At 49.6% G+C, this 19,012-nt stretch overlaps 1 protein-coding gene across 1 annotated transcript in view; it reads right to left on the bottom strand.

Moving 5' to 3' along the window:
• Window positions 1–19,012, bottom strand: part of fbn2b (fibrillin 2b) — a 408,379-nt gene that overhangs the window by 376,968 nt on the left and 12,399 nt on the right. Inside the window, exons 2-5 of the mRNA XM_072482639.1 lie at window positions 13,677–13,759; window positions 9,165–9,263; window positions 3,835–3,930; window positions 2,795–2,890 (exon numbers count right to left, since the gene is read on the bottom strand). Coding sequence (XP_072338740.1) covers window positions 2,795–2,890; window positions 3,835–3,930; window positions 9,165–9,263; window positions 13,677–13,759 — 374 coding nt within the window. The remainder of the gene's footprint in view (window positions 1–2,794; window positions 2,891–3,834; window positions 3,931–9,164; window positions 9,264–13,676; window positions 13,760–19,012) is intronic.

Here is a 19,012-nt window from a genome sequence, read left to right as displayed (position 1 = left end):
TCGCCCGGGCCGCAGCCTGGCCCATCTAGGCCAGGCCGCCCCAGGAATCGGCCGCCAAAGGGATCCCGTGTCAGAGGGCAGGAATCGCAGGAGTCCACCTCCAGTTCTGCTGTACCGTCTGGGGAACCACCTAGGCGTAGTCAAAGGGCCCGTTAGGTCAAACAATTAGACACTTAGTAAGTTGGCATGGGTGCAGGGCACAGATGAGTTTTAGGGGCTAGGGCACGTGTATGCACGGTTTATTATTAAAATCACCTTAACACCGACAGAAGCTGCCTTTGTGCTCTGTCCAAAGCGTGCGGGGGTGTCATGTACGTTGAGCATCAGTGTGTGTGTGGGGGGTGATCTTACGTCGGCCTCAGGTGAGTCTGCCCCCTTCCCCCTGGGCCACCCTCACCATCCCCCCGGGCAGAGGACGGGACCGTGCGCTGCAGTGTCACAGCTGCATGCAAGGATGGTCCGTGTGGATGGTGGTACTGTGGTCATGGGTCAGACATCGTCCAACGATGTGGAGCCAGGAGCTCATCGCAGAGCGGGTTGTCATCATCCTCCATGGCCTGCAATAGACACGCTTCCACCGGCGCCCGTGAGAGCCTGGCCGTCAATGGAGGGGTGGTGTGCATGAGGGTGGGGTGGGTGTGGCTGGGGGGGTGTGAAGGGTGTTCGGGTGTTGCCATGGCGTGCAGTATGTGGCCATACTCGCCTATTCCCACGCCCCCTAGTCAGTGAAGCGGGCGGCTATCAGCCTGTCCCATGCCTGCTGGCCCAGCCGGTAATGGTGGACAGCCACCCGCCCATGTCTAGCCCGTCTGCCCTGACCATTGCCCCCATCCCCCTCATCTGGGGAGAACTGCGCCTCTTCCTGCTGCTCCTCCACTCCGCCCTCCTCTGCCTGCGGAACATCGCCCCTCTGCTGGGCTATGTTGTGCAGGACGCAGCACACCACAATGATGCGGCCGACCCTATCTGACCGATACTGGAGGGCGCCCCCAGATAGGTCCAGGCACCTGAAACGCATTTTGAGCACGCCAAAGCACCTCTCTATCACTCCCCTTGTCGCTGCATGAGCATCGTTGTAGCTGTTCTCTGCGTCATTCTGTGTCCTCCGTATAGGCGTCATCAGCCACGACCGCAATGGGTAACCCCTGTTGCCCAGCAACCAGCCCCTCAGCCGGGGGTGGCGTCCCTCGTACATGCCGGGGATGTAAGACCGCGACAACACATATGAGTCATGTACACTTCCCGGGTACCGGGCGCAGACGTGCAGGATAATCATGCGGTGATCACAGACCACCTGGATGTTCATGGAATAGGTCCCCTTCCTATTGGTGAACACGGCCCTGTTATCTGCAGCTGGCCGCACGGCGACGACCATCCCATCGATCGCGCCCTGGACCATGGGAAACCCGGCCATGGCAGAGAAGCCCACGGCCCGGGCATCCTGGCTGGCCCGGTCCACAGGGAAGCGGATGTAGCGGTGCGCAATGGCATATAGAGCGTCTGTCACTGCCCGGATGCACCGGTGCACCGATGTCTGCAAGATGCCGGACAGGTCCCCACCTGGCGTCAGGAATGACCCTGTGGCATAAACGTTCAGGGCCACCGTAACCTTGACGGACATGGGGAGAGGGTGTCCGCCACCCAGTGCCACGCGGTGCCAGGTGTGCCAGCAGGTGGCAGATGTGTGCCACGGTTTTCCGGCTCATCCGGAGTCTCCTCCTGCATTCCAGGTCCGTGAGGCCCTGGTACGACAGCCGGGGCCGGTACACACGGGGCCTCCTCGGGTGCCTCCGTTGCCGTGGTGCCGTGACGTCCTCCTCCCCCTCCTCGTGTTCCTCCTCCACTACATGCTCCCCCTGCTCCTCCTCCTCCTCGTCCTGTCGGGCAGGTGTCCCTCCAGCCTGGGCGGCTGCAGCCTGCCCCTCTGCGGCATGCTCCTCTGCGGCAGCCTGCGCCGTCTTTCTGGCACGCTCCTCCTCCTCCTCCTCCTCCAGGGCAATATGGAGAATAGCGGCTGCCGCCACGGCGGCCAACATCACTGGCTGATCAGAAAACATGACACCCTGTGTGGTGGAGAGGGGGCGGGGGGGGGGGGGGGGGGGGCGGGGGGTGGACACGACGACACAACATGTCATCATTGCCCGTACTCCCCCTCCCCCCAGCCAGGTGGCATGGGTGCATGGGCGCGACTGTTGGAGGATGGCACCTGGCCATGTGGACAAACTCCCGTGCCCTCGCACCCCCCGTCCCCGGCACTCATCCCACCGTACCCGGTACTCACCCCACCATACCCGGCACTCAGCCCCCCGTACCCGGCACTCAGCCCCCCTGTCCCTGGCACTCATCCCCCCGTCCCCCACGACGGCACTCACCCCCCCTTCCCCGGCACTCCTCCGAAGCCAACCCCACCCCAACCCCGCTGCACACACACCCACACACACCTCTCCCCCACACACACAGACTGCAGCCACGCCATCACCTCTCCTGCGGCCACTACCCCAGGCCGTGACCTACCTCCACGCTGGACGGCGTCAACCATCAGCACTGGTTAACGCCGTTAAAAAGGTGTTTTGATTTACGTCGACGTGACCATCCGGCCGGGAGAATATGGCAGCCCCGGAGTCCATTGTCTCGCGCCCGCCCCTGCCATTCTCCGAGGCGGGCGGCGCGATTGGCGCCCCGCCGACTTTTCACCCTTCGGAGAATTCGGCGGGCGGGGGGTCAGAGAATCCCGCCCGTGGTTCATAACCTAGAACTTAACCATCCCGGAGAAACACATAGAAAAGTGACTTACCTCGCTCACAGTGTGGCCCAGTAAACCCATACACACACGCACAGCGACTTGGTCCAATGCATCGGCCTCCATTCTGGCAGCCATTTTTACACACAGCTAATAAGGAAAAGGAAAGAGATGGCATCTGTTGGCAATGTGCCCACATCATCGGTTTGGACAAAGACACAATAGTGATTTTTTTTTTACCATTTCAAATGCATTAAATATGGTTTAGATTAAAGACAATTTTTAACGGGATCAAATGTAGACATTACAGATTCTCTGCACAAGGCAGTGTGAAATTACCCTTAAACTTACATAGCACAAAGCAAATTCTTGGATGTATCATGGTTTCCTGGAAATTTCCAACTTTGTTCAATAAGGGACTTGCCAAATAACTTCAAATATGACAGGTGTAGATTGACAGGGAGATATATCAAAGGACGTCCTCAATTGCCTTCCATATGGGTTACTTCAATGGGTAATGACTCAAGCCTGCTATCAGGTATGTCCTAGGCATTACAAAGTTCCTCCCAGGCCTCATTTATTATGTGAGCCTAATCTTGAAATTATCAGTGATTCTTATTTTGGCGAGAATTCGTTTCCATTTCAGCTGGTGATAATTTATTTTTCATGGCAAATACCACAGGCAGTGTGGCTACAAAATATTAAAGTCAGTAATCGTGGTTACCCAGGAGAACAGATAGTTATTGCGCTTATTGTACACAATAAAAACTGCCATCAGTGCTCATGTTGGACACTGAAGCAAAATAGGCTGCTATAAAGCACAACGTAACTGCAGCCAACACGGAACTTGTTAGAATTGCAAGAGGTGGTCTTGTCTCACTACTGTACAGTTATAACCCTGCATGATTAGCTATAGATTATTGCTGTTTCCTGGGTAGAATTTACTCAATGCATGGAGTGAAATTGCTGGTAGCTCTGCTGTTTCTATAAGGAGTGGGAAGCACTTGATCCAGCATGCCACTCGCCCTCTCCATTCTGTCTGAAACTGGATCCAAGATGAAGTCTATTTGCAGTAGTGTGGTGTTGATACTCACGCTGTCCACAGTGTGTCCCAGTGTATCCTTTCTGGCAAACGCAATTGTCATCCGAGCAGGATCCACCGTTCATACACCTGACATTACACTGCTGAACTGCAAGGAGAACAAAGCAGGTCAGATGACTGCACTTACAGAATGACAGAAATCAATTTGGACTTCTTCACACGTGGCATTTGCTGCAGCTGTGCTCAATGTGGTTTCAAAGCTGCACAATGAACAAACTCAGTAAGGCTCAAAATCCCATTCGCTTTATTACAGGATGTTCTTACCCAGTAAGCAGGATTAACTAAAAGCTCACTTCAAATCTCTTTGCTTCTGACTCTAACTGTCTCACCTATGTCTGACTGGCGCAACCTATTCCTCAAAGTGATTCCGCTCAATAAGATTTTCTGTAATTGTAGATTTCAGTGATTTTTTTTTTAAAAAGCTGAGTTAAAACTGCAGAAAAATGATCGTTAAAGATCCTTTGCTACGGCGGCGCGTGGCGCAGTGGTTATCACTGGGACTACGGCGCTGAGGACCCGGATTTGAATCCCGGCCCTGGGTCACTGTCCGTGTGGAGTTTGCACATTCTCCCCGTTTCACCCCCACAATCCAAAGATATGCAGGTTAGGTGGATTGGCCACGCTAAATTGCCCCTGAATTGGAAAAAAATAATAATTGGGTGCTCTAAATTTATTTTAAAAAGAAAAAAATAGATCCTTTGCTACTATATGGAATGGTGGTGGTTCTTTTCCTCAAAATGATTTAGTGTGTTAATATTAAAACAGCAGAGAGGGGACGATTTGCTCCTCTTCAAGTGGAACAGAACTTATCTCTTTGCACATCTTTTTTACATTAAAAATTACCCAATTTTTAATTGGGTTCAGGGTGGGAACAGAGCAGCAAGGAGGCCTTCAGTGCTGCTGGGAGGAAAGATGGCCGCCATCCACCACCACCAGATTACGTTAGATCATTACAGCCACAGGGTAATGCCGATCACCTTGGTCCTGACACCATCTCATTCTGACCAGAGCAGAGCAGAACCTTTTGCTGGAGGGCACAGAGGACAATTTCACAGAGAGGGCGAGATACTGGTAACAGAATCCCACTTTTTTTCTCACTTCAATTAATAGAATGCAAATTGCAAACATGGCACAAGCATTGGCACATGATCCTCCTTGTCCAATCCTCTCCTCTCCACATTGCGCCCAGGTGGTGCTTAACGCACCGGCATCAAAGGCAAGAGCTGGCCCTGGCGTGTCCTGCAGCTCAGGAAGAGTCATTGAAAGGAAGAGAACAGAGATCAAAATAAAATATTATTTTGGTAAAGCTGGCTTTGGGGCCTGCTGCGAAGTAGCCATTTGAAGCCACTTGTTGGCCTCCACTCTAATGAGTTTTCTGCTTTCTCATCCAACTCTTTGAATTATTTACTTGTGCTTATTTATTTGAATTATTATTTCAAAGGCTGAGGGAGGAGTTGTGGGCGCTAGAGGCCAGAGGGTGGTCGAGGATGGGGGAGGGCAGGAAGGTTGTAGCAAGCAGATGGGCGAAACATCAACATACTTTTAATTCCTTGGGAAAACAGTATGGCTGCCAGCTGTTATAACAAAAGAGAAAAGCAGCCCTCAGTCATTCAAACACATTTAATAATATGAAGAAGACCATTACCTAGCCCTCCATATATGTGCATGTGGCTAACTAACAATGGGAAAACACTAAATGGGCCAAATGGCCTCCTTCTGTGCTGGACTATTCTAGGTTTCTTTGAAACATTAAACTGTCAAGAATATCATGTTTGTGGCTTCTTTTTTTTAATTTAAAGTTCGGATTAATCACCTCATTAACCAAAACCGAAACGTTTGGAAATTAATTTCAAAAATTGATCTAGTTTTTAAATTCCAGCCATTAACGATAGCACAGTGGTTAGCTTCACAGCGACAGGATACCAGGTTCGATTTCCGCTTGGGTCACTGTCTGTGCGGAGTCTGCACGTTCTCCCCGTGTCTGCGTGGGTTTCCTCCGGGTGCTCCGGTTTCCTCCCACAAGTCCCGAAAGACGTGCTGTTAGGTAATTTGGACATTCTGAATTCTCCCTCTGTGTACCCGAACTGGCGCTGGAATGTGGCGACTCAGGGCTTTTCAAAGTAACTTCATTGCAGTGTTAATGTAAGCCTACTTGCGACAATAAAGATTATTATTATAAATGATTATTATTAAAAACCATATTAGGATTGAATTCTCCTGACCTCCCCCGATATGGTCTTGATGGAAACCCCAATGAAACGGCACAAATTGCACAGCATGCCAAGTCTTCTTCAAATCTTTTCATGAAATCACACCAGAATTAAACAGCAATTCTTATTTCCAGATATCTGCACATTTTAATGGTATTTTATAATAGTTGCATTTTTGTGTCCAGGACTAGCCATGAAATGTCATATCTAAATGACCATTATCGATTAAAGAGCAGGAAATATTGCTGCAGTAAATGGGCTTTCCAATCACAGATATTCCAGATGTGTTAATGTGTCTTGCTCGTAACTCGGTCCACAATTATTGTGGTTATCCCACAGGGACTGTGAGAAGCAGGTTACAGACGTCAGGGTATAGTCGCGATCGCAGCAATTGTTTAGAGTGAAAGCCAACACTCAAATGGTCCCTCGAATGGCCATCCTGTTTATGGATACAGGCAAATGTCAGATGCGGCTCAGTGGGTGCCTCTGAGGCAAGAAGGTTGCGGGTTCAAATCCCACTCCAGAGACGCAAGTGTAAAAATCTAGGCTGACATGCCAATGCTGATGGAATATTGTCTTCTGAATGAGATGCTAAGCTGCCTTCTCACTTAGACTTAAGAGACCCCATGGCTCTATACTGAAGAGAAGTGGAGGAATTTTCATTGGTGGCCTGCCCAGTATTTATCCCTCAATCAGCCTCACTAAAACAGATGGGCTCTTCATTATCACATTGCTGCTTATGGGACCTTGTAGTGTGCAAATGGGCTACCGTGTTTCTTAGATTACAACAGCAACTCTGCCTGAAAAAGTAGGCTGTAAAAGCACTTTGGATTGACTGAGGTCATAAAACTATAAATGCAAGCTTTCTTTCAGCCTGGGAAATAAACTCTCTCCCAGTGATTTCCAGGTCGTAATTCATACGAACAACCATCTTAGTCTACTCAGTGCACCAGTCCTTCGAGAGTTAGACCAAATTCTGTTCTTCTACCTTACCGCTAACAAGGGATTCCACAAATGCCAAGAAGGCATGAGACTGTTATAATTGGCTTTGCAGTTCGTATGGTCCTGAACATGCCCTGTGCTCACATTTCACTGCAGACATGTGACTTAGACCACTCTATGGCGTCACTAATCAGAGCGATTGGTCACAGTTCTCGTCCATTAATCCCTCTCACATGCCTAGAACACATGAGCTCTGAACCACCCAATTTACGTAGTGATTATCTGACTGATGTCGTTCATCTCTGAATGGGTCAAATTCTTCCTCAGCCAGAATGCACTCAGAGGTGAAGATATCAGAGGTGAAGATAAAAGTTTACTTTCTTTTTATGTAAATTTAGAGTAGCCAATTCTTTTTTTCCAATTAAGGGGCAATTTAGCGTGGCCAATTCACCTACCAGGCACATCTTTTTGGGTTGTGGGGGTGAGACCCATGCAGACACGGGGAGAATGTGCAAACTCCACATGGACAGTGACCCGGGGCCAGGATCGAACCCGGGTCCTTGGCACCGTGAGGCAGCAGTGCTAACCACTGTGCCACCATGCTGCCCAAAGGTGTACTTTCTGACTGCTCATCCAGAACAGAAACATGTCACTCAATGGGACCTTAAACTTGCTTCCCTCTCCCCACATCCCCTCCCATGTCTTGAAGGTGTTGGTTTCTGTTGGGTTGCAAGTTTCACAGTGGGAGCTATCCTCCAATACTTGACCCCTGCCTCACCTAGACAGCTGAATGCTAGGAGATTCATGGATGTCATAGCATTACCACAACTGAGCCTCAGCCTGGCCTCACTTGACGTATACACGTCCACCTTTCCTTTAGTTTGCCTTACCTAGCCAAAGGGGATGCTGAAGCCAATCACAGCTCTTGATCTGCTTGCCTGATTTTTTTCATGGTTAATAATGAAATCAGTACCCCTTACATTCAGCCCCTGCGGTGAAAACCTTACAGTACGCCCTGCATTACTTGTCCTGTGGTATAATGTTCAACATTGAAGGTTCAAGGACTGCCCTCGACTACTAAACATGTACTATATAGTTTTCTATCTCTCCTCTTTCCCACTCTGGAACCTTCCAGCACAGTGAACTGCTAGACCCAGTTTGCTCTTGACAGGGAGGAATAAAACGACACTGGAAACATGGAGCAAAGCCAACCTCCCCAATCTGAACCTGTGGGGAAATTGAGTTCTGAAGATGTAGAAGGAAAATTTATAGATAAAGAGGAGGAGAAAGATTTAATTATTAAACCAGCAGGTTCTTGTCTTTCTCTTGGTGTTAACCAAAGAGTGGAACTTAAAAAGGCGGTGCAGGACTAAACATTATAGTAGGCCAGAATAAGGTAGGATAAGAAATTAAGTGACTTCAAACTGATCCCGAAACATACAAAGTCATCATGTCCTAATGAGAACACAGGACAGGACAAGCTCATATTCCATCGCCAGAGAGAGAAAAAAAATCACTATTTACATCAAGATTTGTGCGCCCAATAACTGGACAAAATTCTGTACAATGTGCAAATAGCTTCCGTGGAAAATTGAAATTTGGTCTGGTTCCTGGGAAGGCAAAATTTGGGTAGCCCAGTTTGTTACTGGCAGAAGATGCAGGACAGCAATCCCACAATTATTCAGTTCAGATACATTCTTTGTTAATAATTTCTGCATCTTTACCTGGGTGAGTATGAGCAATAAAACTAACTCTTTACTTGTTAACTTAAAAGGAACCTAACAGGCTTACTTCTTGCACTGTGCTATACACTGTTAAACGTATATTAAATGGGCAATATCACCTCTCTATTAAATTCAACTCTGTTATAACCAACACAGGAGAGAGACAAAGAGAAGGGTCAGTTTACCCTTGTTAACCTGATCCTAATAGCAATTGCATGAATAGTTTGTTCAATTCCCCCCCTCCCCTGCAAAATGTTGCCACTTTATGTGACCATCTTGTTAGCCTAGTGATTGCAGCAGCCCTGACTGTACCTGATCGGGAGGTGTTTGATGGGTCACGGTACAGATATCGCTACTCTATATCTAACCATTGAATTGACCAAATGAAGGGGTTTGGTGCCTGCAAGTTGCCACATTATTTGTAGAATCAACAGAATGCCACTTACTTGAACCAGATCCACAACCTGGGGAAAGTTGCCCATTGGCACAAGTGCACATGTTTGGTCTGGAGCAGAATCCATCACCACACGTGTTCCGACAAATGGCTAGACAAAGACAAAAGCAAATGCACTTTAGAAATTGTCAGCTTAGCGTGAAGCAATCCGATACAAATGGCTGCTATTAGGTCACCTTTAACTCAGTTGATGCCAAGATTCATCCATTTAAGGTTATGTTACAGTGTCACATTTGCGATGACAAATTGCTGTTACAGCTACAGTGAAATTGTAGTTTTATTGATAGTTGACGACACCATGTTGCATTTACAGTGACACGACGCTGTTATGTCTCCAGTGATGTTATGCTGTTACATTTGAAGTTACACTAAGCAGTCAGTGGGCGACAGTCTTTCGGGGTTTGGATCCGTTTTACATGTCAAATATTAACTTGCTGTATTTTACTATTTTGCTTTTATTTGACCTTGTTGTGTCCCTGCTACAAGAATCTTTCACTTTTGGCTGGCTGAAAATGTGCATTTCCTTTTACCAATTTCAGCATTTATATTTTCATTTAAAAAGCTTGAGTCCACTTGAGTGTTAATGATAGAGAATAGCTGAAATCTGAGAAGCTATATGTGCCGATTATCCCTTTAAGGTCAACACAGCAGAGTAAGGGTCACCTGGCCTGGGTGACCAATCGAGCCTCAGGTGCGGAATCACCCCATGATGAAAAAGGTTCCTGGGCAGAGACATTTTTGGAGCTAGCTACAGCCATGTGGCTGCTGAGCAACTTTAATGAATAAATACCCTTTGTGTACACGAATGAAACCGGTGCAGGAGGCATGGTGGTGCAGTGGTTAGCACTGTTGCCTCAGGGTGCCAAGGACCCAGGTTTGATCCCGGCCTCGGGTCACTGACTGTGTGGTATTTGCATCTTCTCCCCGTGTCTACATGGGTCTCATCCCCACAACCCAAAGATGTGTAGGGTAGATGGAATGGCTACTCTAAAGTGCCCTTTAATTAAAAAAAACTTTTTAAAAACTAATGAAATCGGTGAAAGTGCATCTTTACATTTTGCAATGAGGATAAATTATCCTGACTCTAGCTCTGACTCAAAACCTGTGAGTATCCTCAAAGTCTGAAAACAGAAGTACTCACCAGAGTGCCTTTCTTTGGGCAAATAGACCCATTTGACTCCTGCTCAGAAGACTGGACAATTGGGCATGATTCTCCGATGCCGCGCCGTTTGGAAGAATCGCCTGGGGCGCAATTTTTTCACGCGACGCCGGTCCGCGTCCTCCCGCGATGCACACAAGCGGCGAGATCGGCACTATCTAGTTCTGCGCGCCACAGTCCGGTGAATCGCCCGAGACACCCAAAATGGCGATTCTCCGTCACCCCCGCTATTCTCAGCCCGGATGGGCCGAGCGGCCTGCCCAAAACGACGACTTCCCGCCGGCGTCATCCATACCTGGTCGCTGCCGGCGGGAACAGCGCGGGAACACTGGGGGGGGCGGCCTGTGGGGGGGCGATGGGGGTTCTTTCACCGGGGTAGGACTCAAAAGGGGTCTGGCCCGCGATCGGTGCCCACCGATCGGTGGGCCGGCCTCTCTGAAGGAGGACCTCCTTTCCTCCGCACCCCGCAAGATCCATCTGACATCTTATTGCGGGGTGGCCTCGGGGAGGATGGCAACCACGCATGCGCGGGTGACGCCAGTTAGGCGGCGGATGACGCAGCACCGCTTTTATGCGGCGCCAATGCCCGCCGCGCGCTGGCGCCGCTGCTTTAGCGACACGGCCCCCCCAAGTTTCTCGCGGCCCCGATCCTAGCCCATTTTTGGGCCCTGAATTGGTCGAGATCGGGGCCGTTTCGTGCCGTTGTGAACCTCAACAGCATTCACGCCAGCGTGGGCACTTAGTCGGAGAATTGTGCCCAATATGTCTAGAGCCTTGAGTATTATTTCCAAGCAAGCAAAAAAGGGGAGGAGGCAAAATGCAAACCAATTCGAAGTGTTTGAGCAATTCAGGCCTATAACCGTATCACATTCTTACAGCCCCAAGTGTGCCCAACTCCAAATCATTTAGTGAGCTTGTGGATTTAATGATGGTTCAATTGCAACCTCAATGATCAGTCGCGTTCCAGAGATCAAATTGAATTAGATGGTGAGAGCCCCAGGTGAAATCAATCCTGACTTACATTACTAAACTGAAGAAATTGGAGTATTGTGGATTTTTGAGCCACCCTAAATGACATGTTATGGGATAGGCTAGTCTGTGGCAAGAACAATGATGTTATTCAATGCAGATTGCTTGCAAAGGGCAACATAAATTTTAAACATTCAATGGTGATAGCGTTGGCAATAGATAGCACTGACAAAGGTGCAGAGGAGCAGCAGAGTGCACCACATGGCACCCACCGTTCACCAAGTTATGGCAGGAACCTGTAGCCAGCAGTGGCGCCAAAACCACCGAAGCAGCTGCAAAGCAGGAAACAATTTCAGCCACCAACAAAAGGTACAGAACAAGCAATCAGCCAATACTGCTTAAAGTGGAATGTTATCAATATGGAGGGAACCACACTTCTGAATCACGTTGGTTTAAGGAGGCTGAATATTTGATTTGGCACAAAAGAGGACATTTAATAAAGCGGTGCAAAGCTAAGTTAAGATTGCTGAGTAATCAATCAACCAAGATGTTACAAGTATACAATGTGGAAAAGCCTAGCACCGGCGATTCTGATATTCACTCATTTCTTAATTTAAAAACAGGCAACATAGACCCTATTACTGAAATGTTCCAGGTAAATGGGAAGCCTCTTAAGATGGAAATGATTTCAGCAGCATCAGCCACTGTGATGGGAGAGCTTACATGTCAGTATCTAAGAGAGGGAGTCCAACCATTGAACTTGAGGAGCACTTCTGCCGAGTTGAATACTTATACAGGAGAAGCAATAAAGATGAAAGACACCACAATGGTACCTGCAAACTATGGATAATCACCACGCTATCCTACTATAATAGTAATGTCTGGTTCATTGTTAGATTGTGTGAACTGAAATATTAGGATTTTGCAAGAGGGTGTACCATTTGTTCCTCCTCCCACCCTCCCCCGCCCACTAAAAGAAACGTTGGTCTTGAATTGAACCATTGGACCATGTGAAACCAGCCCCCGCACCACCGCCGTAACGCATGGCCAGCAGCCGTATGGAGGCGAGGATCCGACTTCTGCCTTTCAAGGGGAGGAAGTCCCAACAGTCCAGAGTTCAGTTGTGAGCACTGTTGGGATTGCAAGCAAGCCTGAGAAGAAGATAGCAATGGATCCGGGAAGACCTGGGCTCAGATACATCTGAGGTTTCAGGTGGGGAGTGATTGGGGAGCCCAGGGAAGGAGGGGGTGAGGGGGAGAGCTTTGGTGGCCAGACGGGAAATGAAAAGGGGAAGGGAGAGGGAGGTAGCATGTTGGAAGGGGGTGCCCCGATATGCAAAGGGCAGCCCCAAAGGATGTCTTCCTTTCCTCCTGCCTTTTAACTAGTTGGGCTTAAAATAAAACAGCATGTGCACTCATGTCTGCCTGCCCTTGTCAACCATTTTACAGCATGGACAGCATAATATTCAGGCTAATTGGCTTGATAACAAGCTGAAGCACCCACTAATTCTTTGTTTAAAATGGCTTTCAATTTCACCGCCCACCTGCCTATCATTTTATGGGGAATGGCGGTGGGTTAGCTACTCATCATATTTTAAGTGCACCCCCTCCATCCCTGCCAAAACCCGTCTGGTGCAATTCCGGCCCCTTATTTAAAATGCTGGCTAGCTTTTGGGCCCCCTTAGGATTCACAGGCGGTTAGGGTTGCCAATTGATGGCATATATAAAGTTTCATCAAATGACCTCCCACCTTCAATGACAGTTAAACCGCTATTTTTTCCTATATCCAATATTTCTCAAACTAATAAACATAAATATTTACAGAATATAAAAGAAATTTATGACAAAACCTTTCCAGCCCTTCCTGCCGATGGGATCTTGCGGTCCCATTGACGGTGGCCCTCCCTCGCAGTGTGTTCCTCGGCGGCAGAGGGTGCAGGGCCCAGCGCTGACCAAAGGAGGGCCACCTCTGCCGGGGGAACATATGCCGCGGTGGGGTGGGGGTAAAATCCCCGTCCAGAACTATTTTTAATGCTGCGGTGGATTTTCCTCACAGGTTACTGGTGGTGCCCAGGAGATTAATCTTCCATTCCTGCAGACTCCAGGGCAACCCTGGAGGCTGGCAACCCGAATAGATTAGCTCAAGAGCTGATATCCGCTAAACCACTACAACGTTACCCAGTTGGAAAGATCATGGGTTATTTTTGTAAAGTGGCAGTTAAGTACTGCATCAGGAACTCAGTCTGAGTCCAGCACCAAATGGTCTCCAGGACAACAACGTGATGGATTGACATTAGCTTCAAAGAGAAAAAGGACATAACCTAAAGAGGCCCAGATGAAATAAGTGTCCCCAATGGTTAGAGCTGGCAGTACTTACGCACAATACACTGGTTACCACCAGGCAATGTTTTCCATCCAGGACAACAATAGGAATGAAAGCGAGATCCGCACACATTCGGCCTGAAAGAAAATGAAAGTAGGAGTTACACAGCATCCTTTGGCCTCATTGGTTCCTGTAACGCTCGCTATACTCAAATATGCTCGCGAAGGTGGCGCAGACATTTGGACAGGGATTATTGCAGTTACTCCTTCCGATTACCAACAATACCCATGTTGTTTGTTTACAGTGGTGGTATTAATACCACGGTACTAAAATAACGTATTCCCTGCAGCCTGCAGTAAGGTCTCCTCAATACTCAATAGGTTTTATTGGTCAGAATATTGAACACAGGAGTTGGGACGTCTTGTTGAAGTTGTACAAGACACTGGTAAGTCCACACATGGAATACTGTGTTCAATTCTGGTCCCCCTATTATAGGAAGGATATTGTTAAACTAGAAAGAGTGCAGAAGGGATTTACGAGGATGCTACCAGGACTTGATGATCTGAGTTATAAGGAGAGGCTGAATAGACTGGGACTTATTTCCCTGGAGCGTAGGAGCTGAGTGGTGATCTTATAGAGGTCTATAAAATAATGAGGGGCATAGATAAGGTAGATAGTCAACATCTTTTCCCAAAGGAAGAGGAGTCTAGAACTAGAGGGCATAGGTTTAAGGTGAGAAGGGAGAGATACAAAAGAGACCAGAGGGGAAATCTTTTCACACAGAGGGTGGTGAGCATATGGAACGGGCTGCCAGAGGCAGTGGTAGAGGCGCGTACAATTCTTTCCTTTAAAAAACAATTAGACGGTTACATGGGCAGGGTGGGTATAGAGGGATCTGGGCCAAATGCAGGCAAGTGAGACTAGCTTAGTGATAGAAACTGGGCGGCATGGGCAAGCTGGGCCGAAGGGCCTGAATCCATGCTGTAAACACCTATGACTCTATTGAAAGTTTCATTCTAAATATTTCTCGAACAATGCAGAGTTCTGTTTGTGATAACTGTAGAAAAGTATAAAAATGAGGAAAAGTGGAGTAAGATCATCATTCACGTCAACAATAATCTCAGCAGGTTTGGCAGCATCTGAGGAGAGAGTTAATGATTCAAATCCAATATGCCTTTACTTCCGAAGAGGAGTTTTATTGGACTCTATGTTTAACTCTCCTTCCACAGATGCTGCCAGGCCTGCTAAGTTTTTCCAGCACTTTTTTTTATTTCTTGAATCGAACAGTCAAATTCTCACTCAAGGTTAACAGGAGCCTTATTAGATCCCCAACAGTTTGGCACTTTAATCTATTTGCCAGTGTTATAATGGGCCTTAGCAGCTCTCATTCAGGTCACTAATCAAGGTAAGATTAAGGGGCGGAATGTGCTGCTGACGAGGGAGGGACTTGGGCTGGGGACAGGGGCTGCCTGCGGATGGACCGGTGGAAGCGCGGAGCACGGGCTGGAGGCGGGCCTAAAAAAAGGGACGGCTGGTCGGTGGAGGGGGGGGGGGGGGGGCAATGAGCCCCCCAACTAGGCTGATCACCTGGAATGTTCAAGGGTTACATGGGCCGGTCAAAGGGCACATGTTATCGCGCATCTTAGGGGATTGAAGGCGGACATGGTAATGTTGCAGGAGACGCACCTTAGAGTTAAGGACCAGGTTAGACTGAGGAAAGGCTGGGTCAGTCAGGTCTTTCACTCGGGACTAGATTCAAAGACTAGAGGGGTCGCGATCCTGATCAATAAGTGGGTGGTGTTTGAGGCGGGTAGAATAGTCTCGGACATGGGAGGTTGGTACATTATGGTTAGTGGGAAACTGGAGGGGGTGCAGGTGGTATTAGTAAATGTGCATGCGCCAAATTGAGATGATGTGGAGTTTATAAAGAGGATGCTGGGGAAGATACCGGACCTGGACTCGCACAGGTTGGTCATGGGAGGGGATTTCAACACAGTTATGGACCCTGGCTTGGACAGGTGAAGCCCAAAAATGGGCAGGGTGCCAGCAATGGCAATGGAACTAAGAGGGTTCATGGCGCTGATGGGGGGCGGGGTGCATTCATGGACATTTGGGCAGCTGAGGGTGAAGGAGTTCTCCTTCTACTCACACGTGCATAAAGTGTATTTGTGTATTCCCGGATTGATTTCTTTATTTTGAGCAAGGCTTTGCTGGCTGGGGTGGTGGACACGGGGTACTCGGCGATTACAATCTCAGCCCATGCTCCGCACTGGGTTGCCCTGCAGGTTAGTAAAGATAGTAACCAGCGCCCGCACTGGAGGTTGGATGTGGGACTTTTGGCGGATGAAGGGGTGTGCGGGCGGCTGAGGAAATGTATTCAGAGCTACCTGCGGGTCAAAGACACGGGGGTAATTTCAGCAGCAGAGGTGTGGGAAGCACTGAAGGCGGTGGTCAGAGGGGAGCTGATCTCGATCCGGGCTCATAGGGAGAAGGTGGACAGGGCAGAGACGGACCGACTGGTAAAGGAGTTACTACAGATTGATAGGAGGTATGCGGAGACCCCAGAGGCAGGGCTATTAAGGGAACGGCGGAGATTACAGGTGGAGTTTAGCTTGCTGACCACAGGGAGGGCGGTGGAGCAGTTGAGAAAGATGAGGGGGGGGATCTATGAACATGGAGAGAAGGCCAGCAGAATGCTTGCACAGCAGATTAGGAAGAGGGAGGCAGCTAGGGAGATAGGGAAAGTAAAGGACGAAGATGGGAACCTGGTTGGTGATTCGGTAGGGGTGAATAAGGCATTTAGGGATTTGTACAGCAGGCTGTACAGGTCGGAACCCACTTCGGGGCCGGAGGGGATGAGGTGCTTCTTGGAGGGGCTGAATTTCCCAAAGGTGGACGGGGAGCGGGTAGAAGGGCTGGGGGCCCAATCGGGCTGGAGGAGATAGTGGAGGGCTTGAAGGCCATGCAGGCAGGTAAGGCCCCGGGTCTGGACGGGTATCCAGTGGAGTTTTATAAAATGTTCTCAGGGATATTGGGGCCGGTGTTGTTGAGGATGTTCAATGAGGCAAGGGAAAGAGGGGTGTTGCCCCCGACGATGTCGCAGGCAACGCTTTTGCTGATTCTGAAGCGGGGCAAGAACCTGGAGCTGTGTGGGTCCTACAGCCCAATCTCCCTGTTGAATGTAGATGCCAAGTTGATGGCCAAAATCTTGTCCTCCAGGGTCGAGTATTGTGTGCCGGACGTTACTGGCGAGGAGCAGGCGGGGTTTAAGGGGTCACTATGCGGATGACCTGCTTCTGTACATTTCGGACCCAATAGAGGGGATGGAAGAAATCATGAGGACTCTAGGAGAATTTGGCTGGTTTTCGGGGTATAAGCTTAATATGGGAAAGAGTGAGATGTTTGTGGTCCAGGCGAGGGGTTAGGAGAGGCGACTGGGAGAGCTGCCGTTTAGGTTAGTAAAGGGAAGCTTTAGGTACCTAGGCATCCAAGTGGCGCGGGAATGGGACCGGCTGCATAAATTGAATCTGGCCCGGCTGGTGGACCAAATGAAGGACAATTTTCGGAGATGGGACGCGCTTTCGTTGTCTCAGGCTGGAGGGTGCAAACGGTGAAGATGACGGTCCTCCCGCGATTCCTATTTGTATTTCAGTGGCTCCCCATCTTTATTCCCCGGTCCTTTTTTAAGCGGGTCAACAGAGAGATCACGGGCTTCGTCTGGGCAGGCAAGACCCCACGCGTAAGGAAGGTAATGCTTGAGCGGAGTCGGGGAGAGGGCGGGCTGGCGCTGCCAAATTTTAGTAACTATTACTGGCGGCGAATATAGCAATAATTAGGAAGTGGGTGGTGGGGGAGGGGTCGGCATGGGTGCGTATGGAGGCGACTTCATGTAAGGGCACCAGTTTGGGGGCGTTGGTAACTGCGCCTCTGCCTTTCCTGCCAGCACGGTACTCCACCAGCCCCGTGGTGGTGGCGGCCCTGAGAGTTTGGGGCCAGTGGAGGCGGCATGTGGGAGCAGTGGGAGCATTGGTCTGGGCCCCAATCTGTGATAATCACCGGTTTGCCCCGGGGAGTATGGACGGAGGGGTTCCTTATATGGTGGAGAGCGGCGATTGAGAGGATGGGGGATATGTTCGTAGAGGGGAGCTTTCCGAGTATGGAGGAAAAGTTTGGGTTGGCGAGGGGAAATAAATTCAGGTATCTGCAGGTGCGGGACTTCCTTCGTAAACAGGTGTCAACCTTCCCGCTCCTACCACTAAGGGGGATTCAGGACAGGGTAGTTTCCAGAGGGTGGGTAGGAGAAGGGAGCGTCTCGGACATTTATAAGGAGCTTATGGAGTTGGAGGAAACGCAGACTGAGGAGCTGAAACGCAAGTGGGAGGAAGAGCTGGGAGGTGAGATAGAGGATGGTCTATGGGCAGACGCGTTGAGTAGAGTCAACGCATCCGCAACATGTACCAGGCTCAGCCTGATTCAATTTAAGGTCGTTCACTGAGCTCACATGACAGTGGCCCGGATGAGCAGATTCTTTGGGGTGAAGGACAGGTGCGCAAAATTTGCGGGAGGACCGGCGAACCATGTCCACATGTTTTGGACATGTCCAAAGCTGAGGGGATTTTGGCAGGGGTTTGCGGACGCCATCACGGTGTTAACAACAAGGGTGGCGCTGAGTCTAGAGGTGGCGATTTTCGGGGTGTCAGAAGACCCGGGAATCCAGGAGGAGAAAGAGGCAGACGTTCTGGCCTTTGCTTCCCTGGTAGCCCGGAGACGGATACTACTAGCTTGGAGGGACTCAAAGCCCCCGAAGTCGGAGACTGGCTATCTGACATGGCTAGCTTTCTCTGTTTGGAGAAAATCAAGTTCGCCTTGAGAGGGTCAATGTTAGGGTTCACCCGGAGTGGCAACCGTTCGTCGACTTCTTTGCGGGAAATTAATCGTCAGCAGATGCGGGGGGGCGGGGAGTAGTTTAGATTAGAGTAGGGGGTCAATAAGGGTGGGTGGGACCTGTACGAGAGGTAAATGGCTTTTGCACTATGTTTATGGTTTCATGTATATTGTTTCTTTTGTTGTCACTATACCAAAAATACCTCAATAAAATGTTTAAAGAACATTAAGGGGCGGAATTCTCTGACCCCCCGCCAGGTTGCAGAATTGGCGCGGCGCGAATCGGCCACGCCGCCCCGATGCCAGGACGCAATTCTCCGGCGTGGTCGGCGCTGCGCCAGTCGGGGTATGCGCCTGGATGGGCCGAGCGGCCGTCATCAAAAAGCCGAGTCCCGCCAGCGCCATTCTAACATCCTCTGAGCCGGCGGGATCTCGGCATTGAAGGTTCCGGGGGCGGCCTTTGGGGGGGGGGGGTCCAACCCAGGGGGGGGGGCCTCCGTAGTGGC

The sequence above is a fragment of the Scyliorhinus torazame genome, chromosome 18, assembly GCF_047496885.1.
Source record: "Scyliorhinus torazame isolate Kashiwa2021f chromosome 18, sScyTor2.1, whole genome shotgun sequence".
Lineage (NCBI taxonomy): Eukaryota > Metazoa > Chordata > Chondrichthyes > Carcharhiniformes > Scyliorhinidae > Scyliorhinus > Scyliorhinus torazame.
Note: the sequence above shows the minus strand (reverse complement) of the source record. Positions and strands in the feature narration are given on the sequence as shown.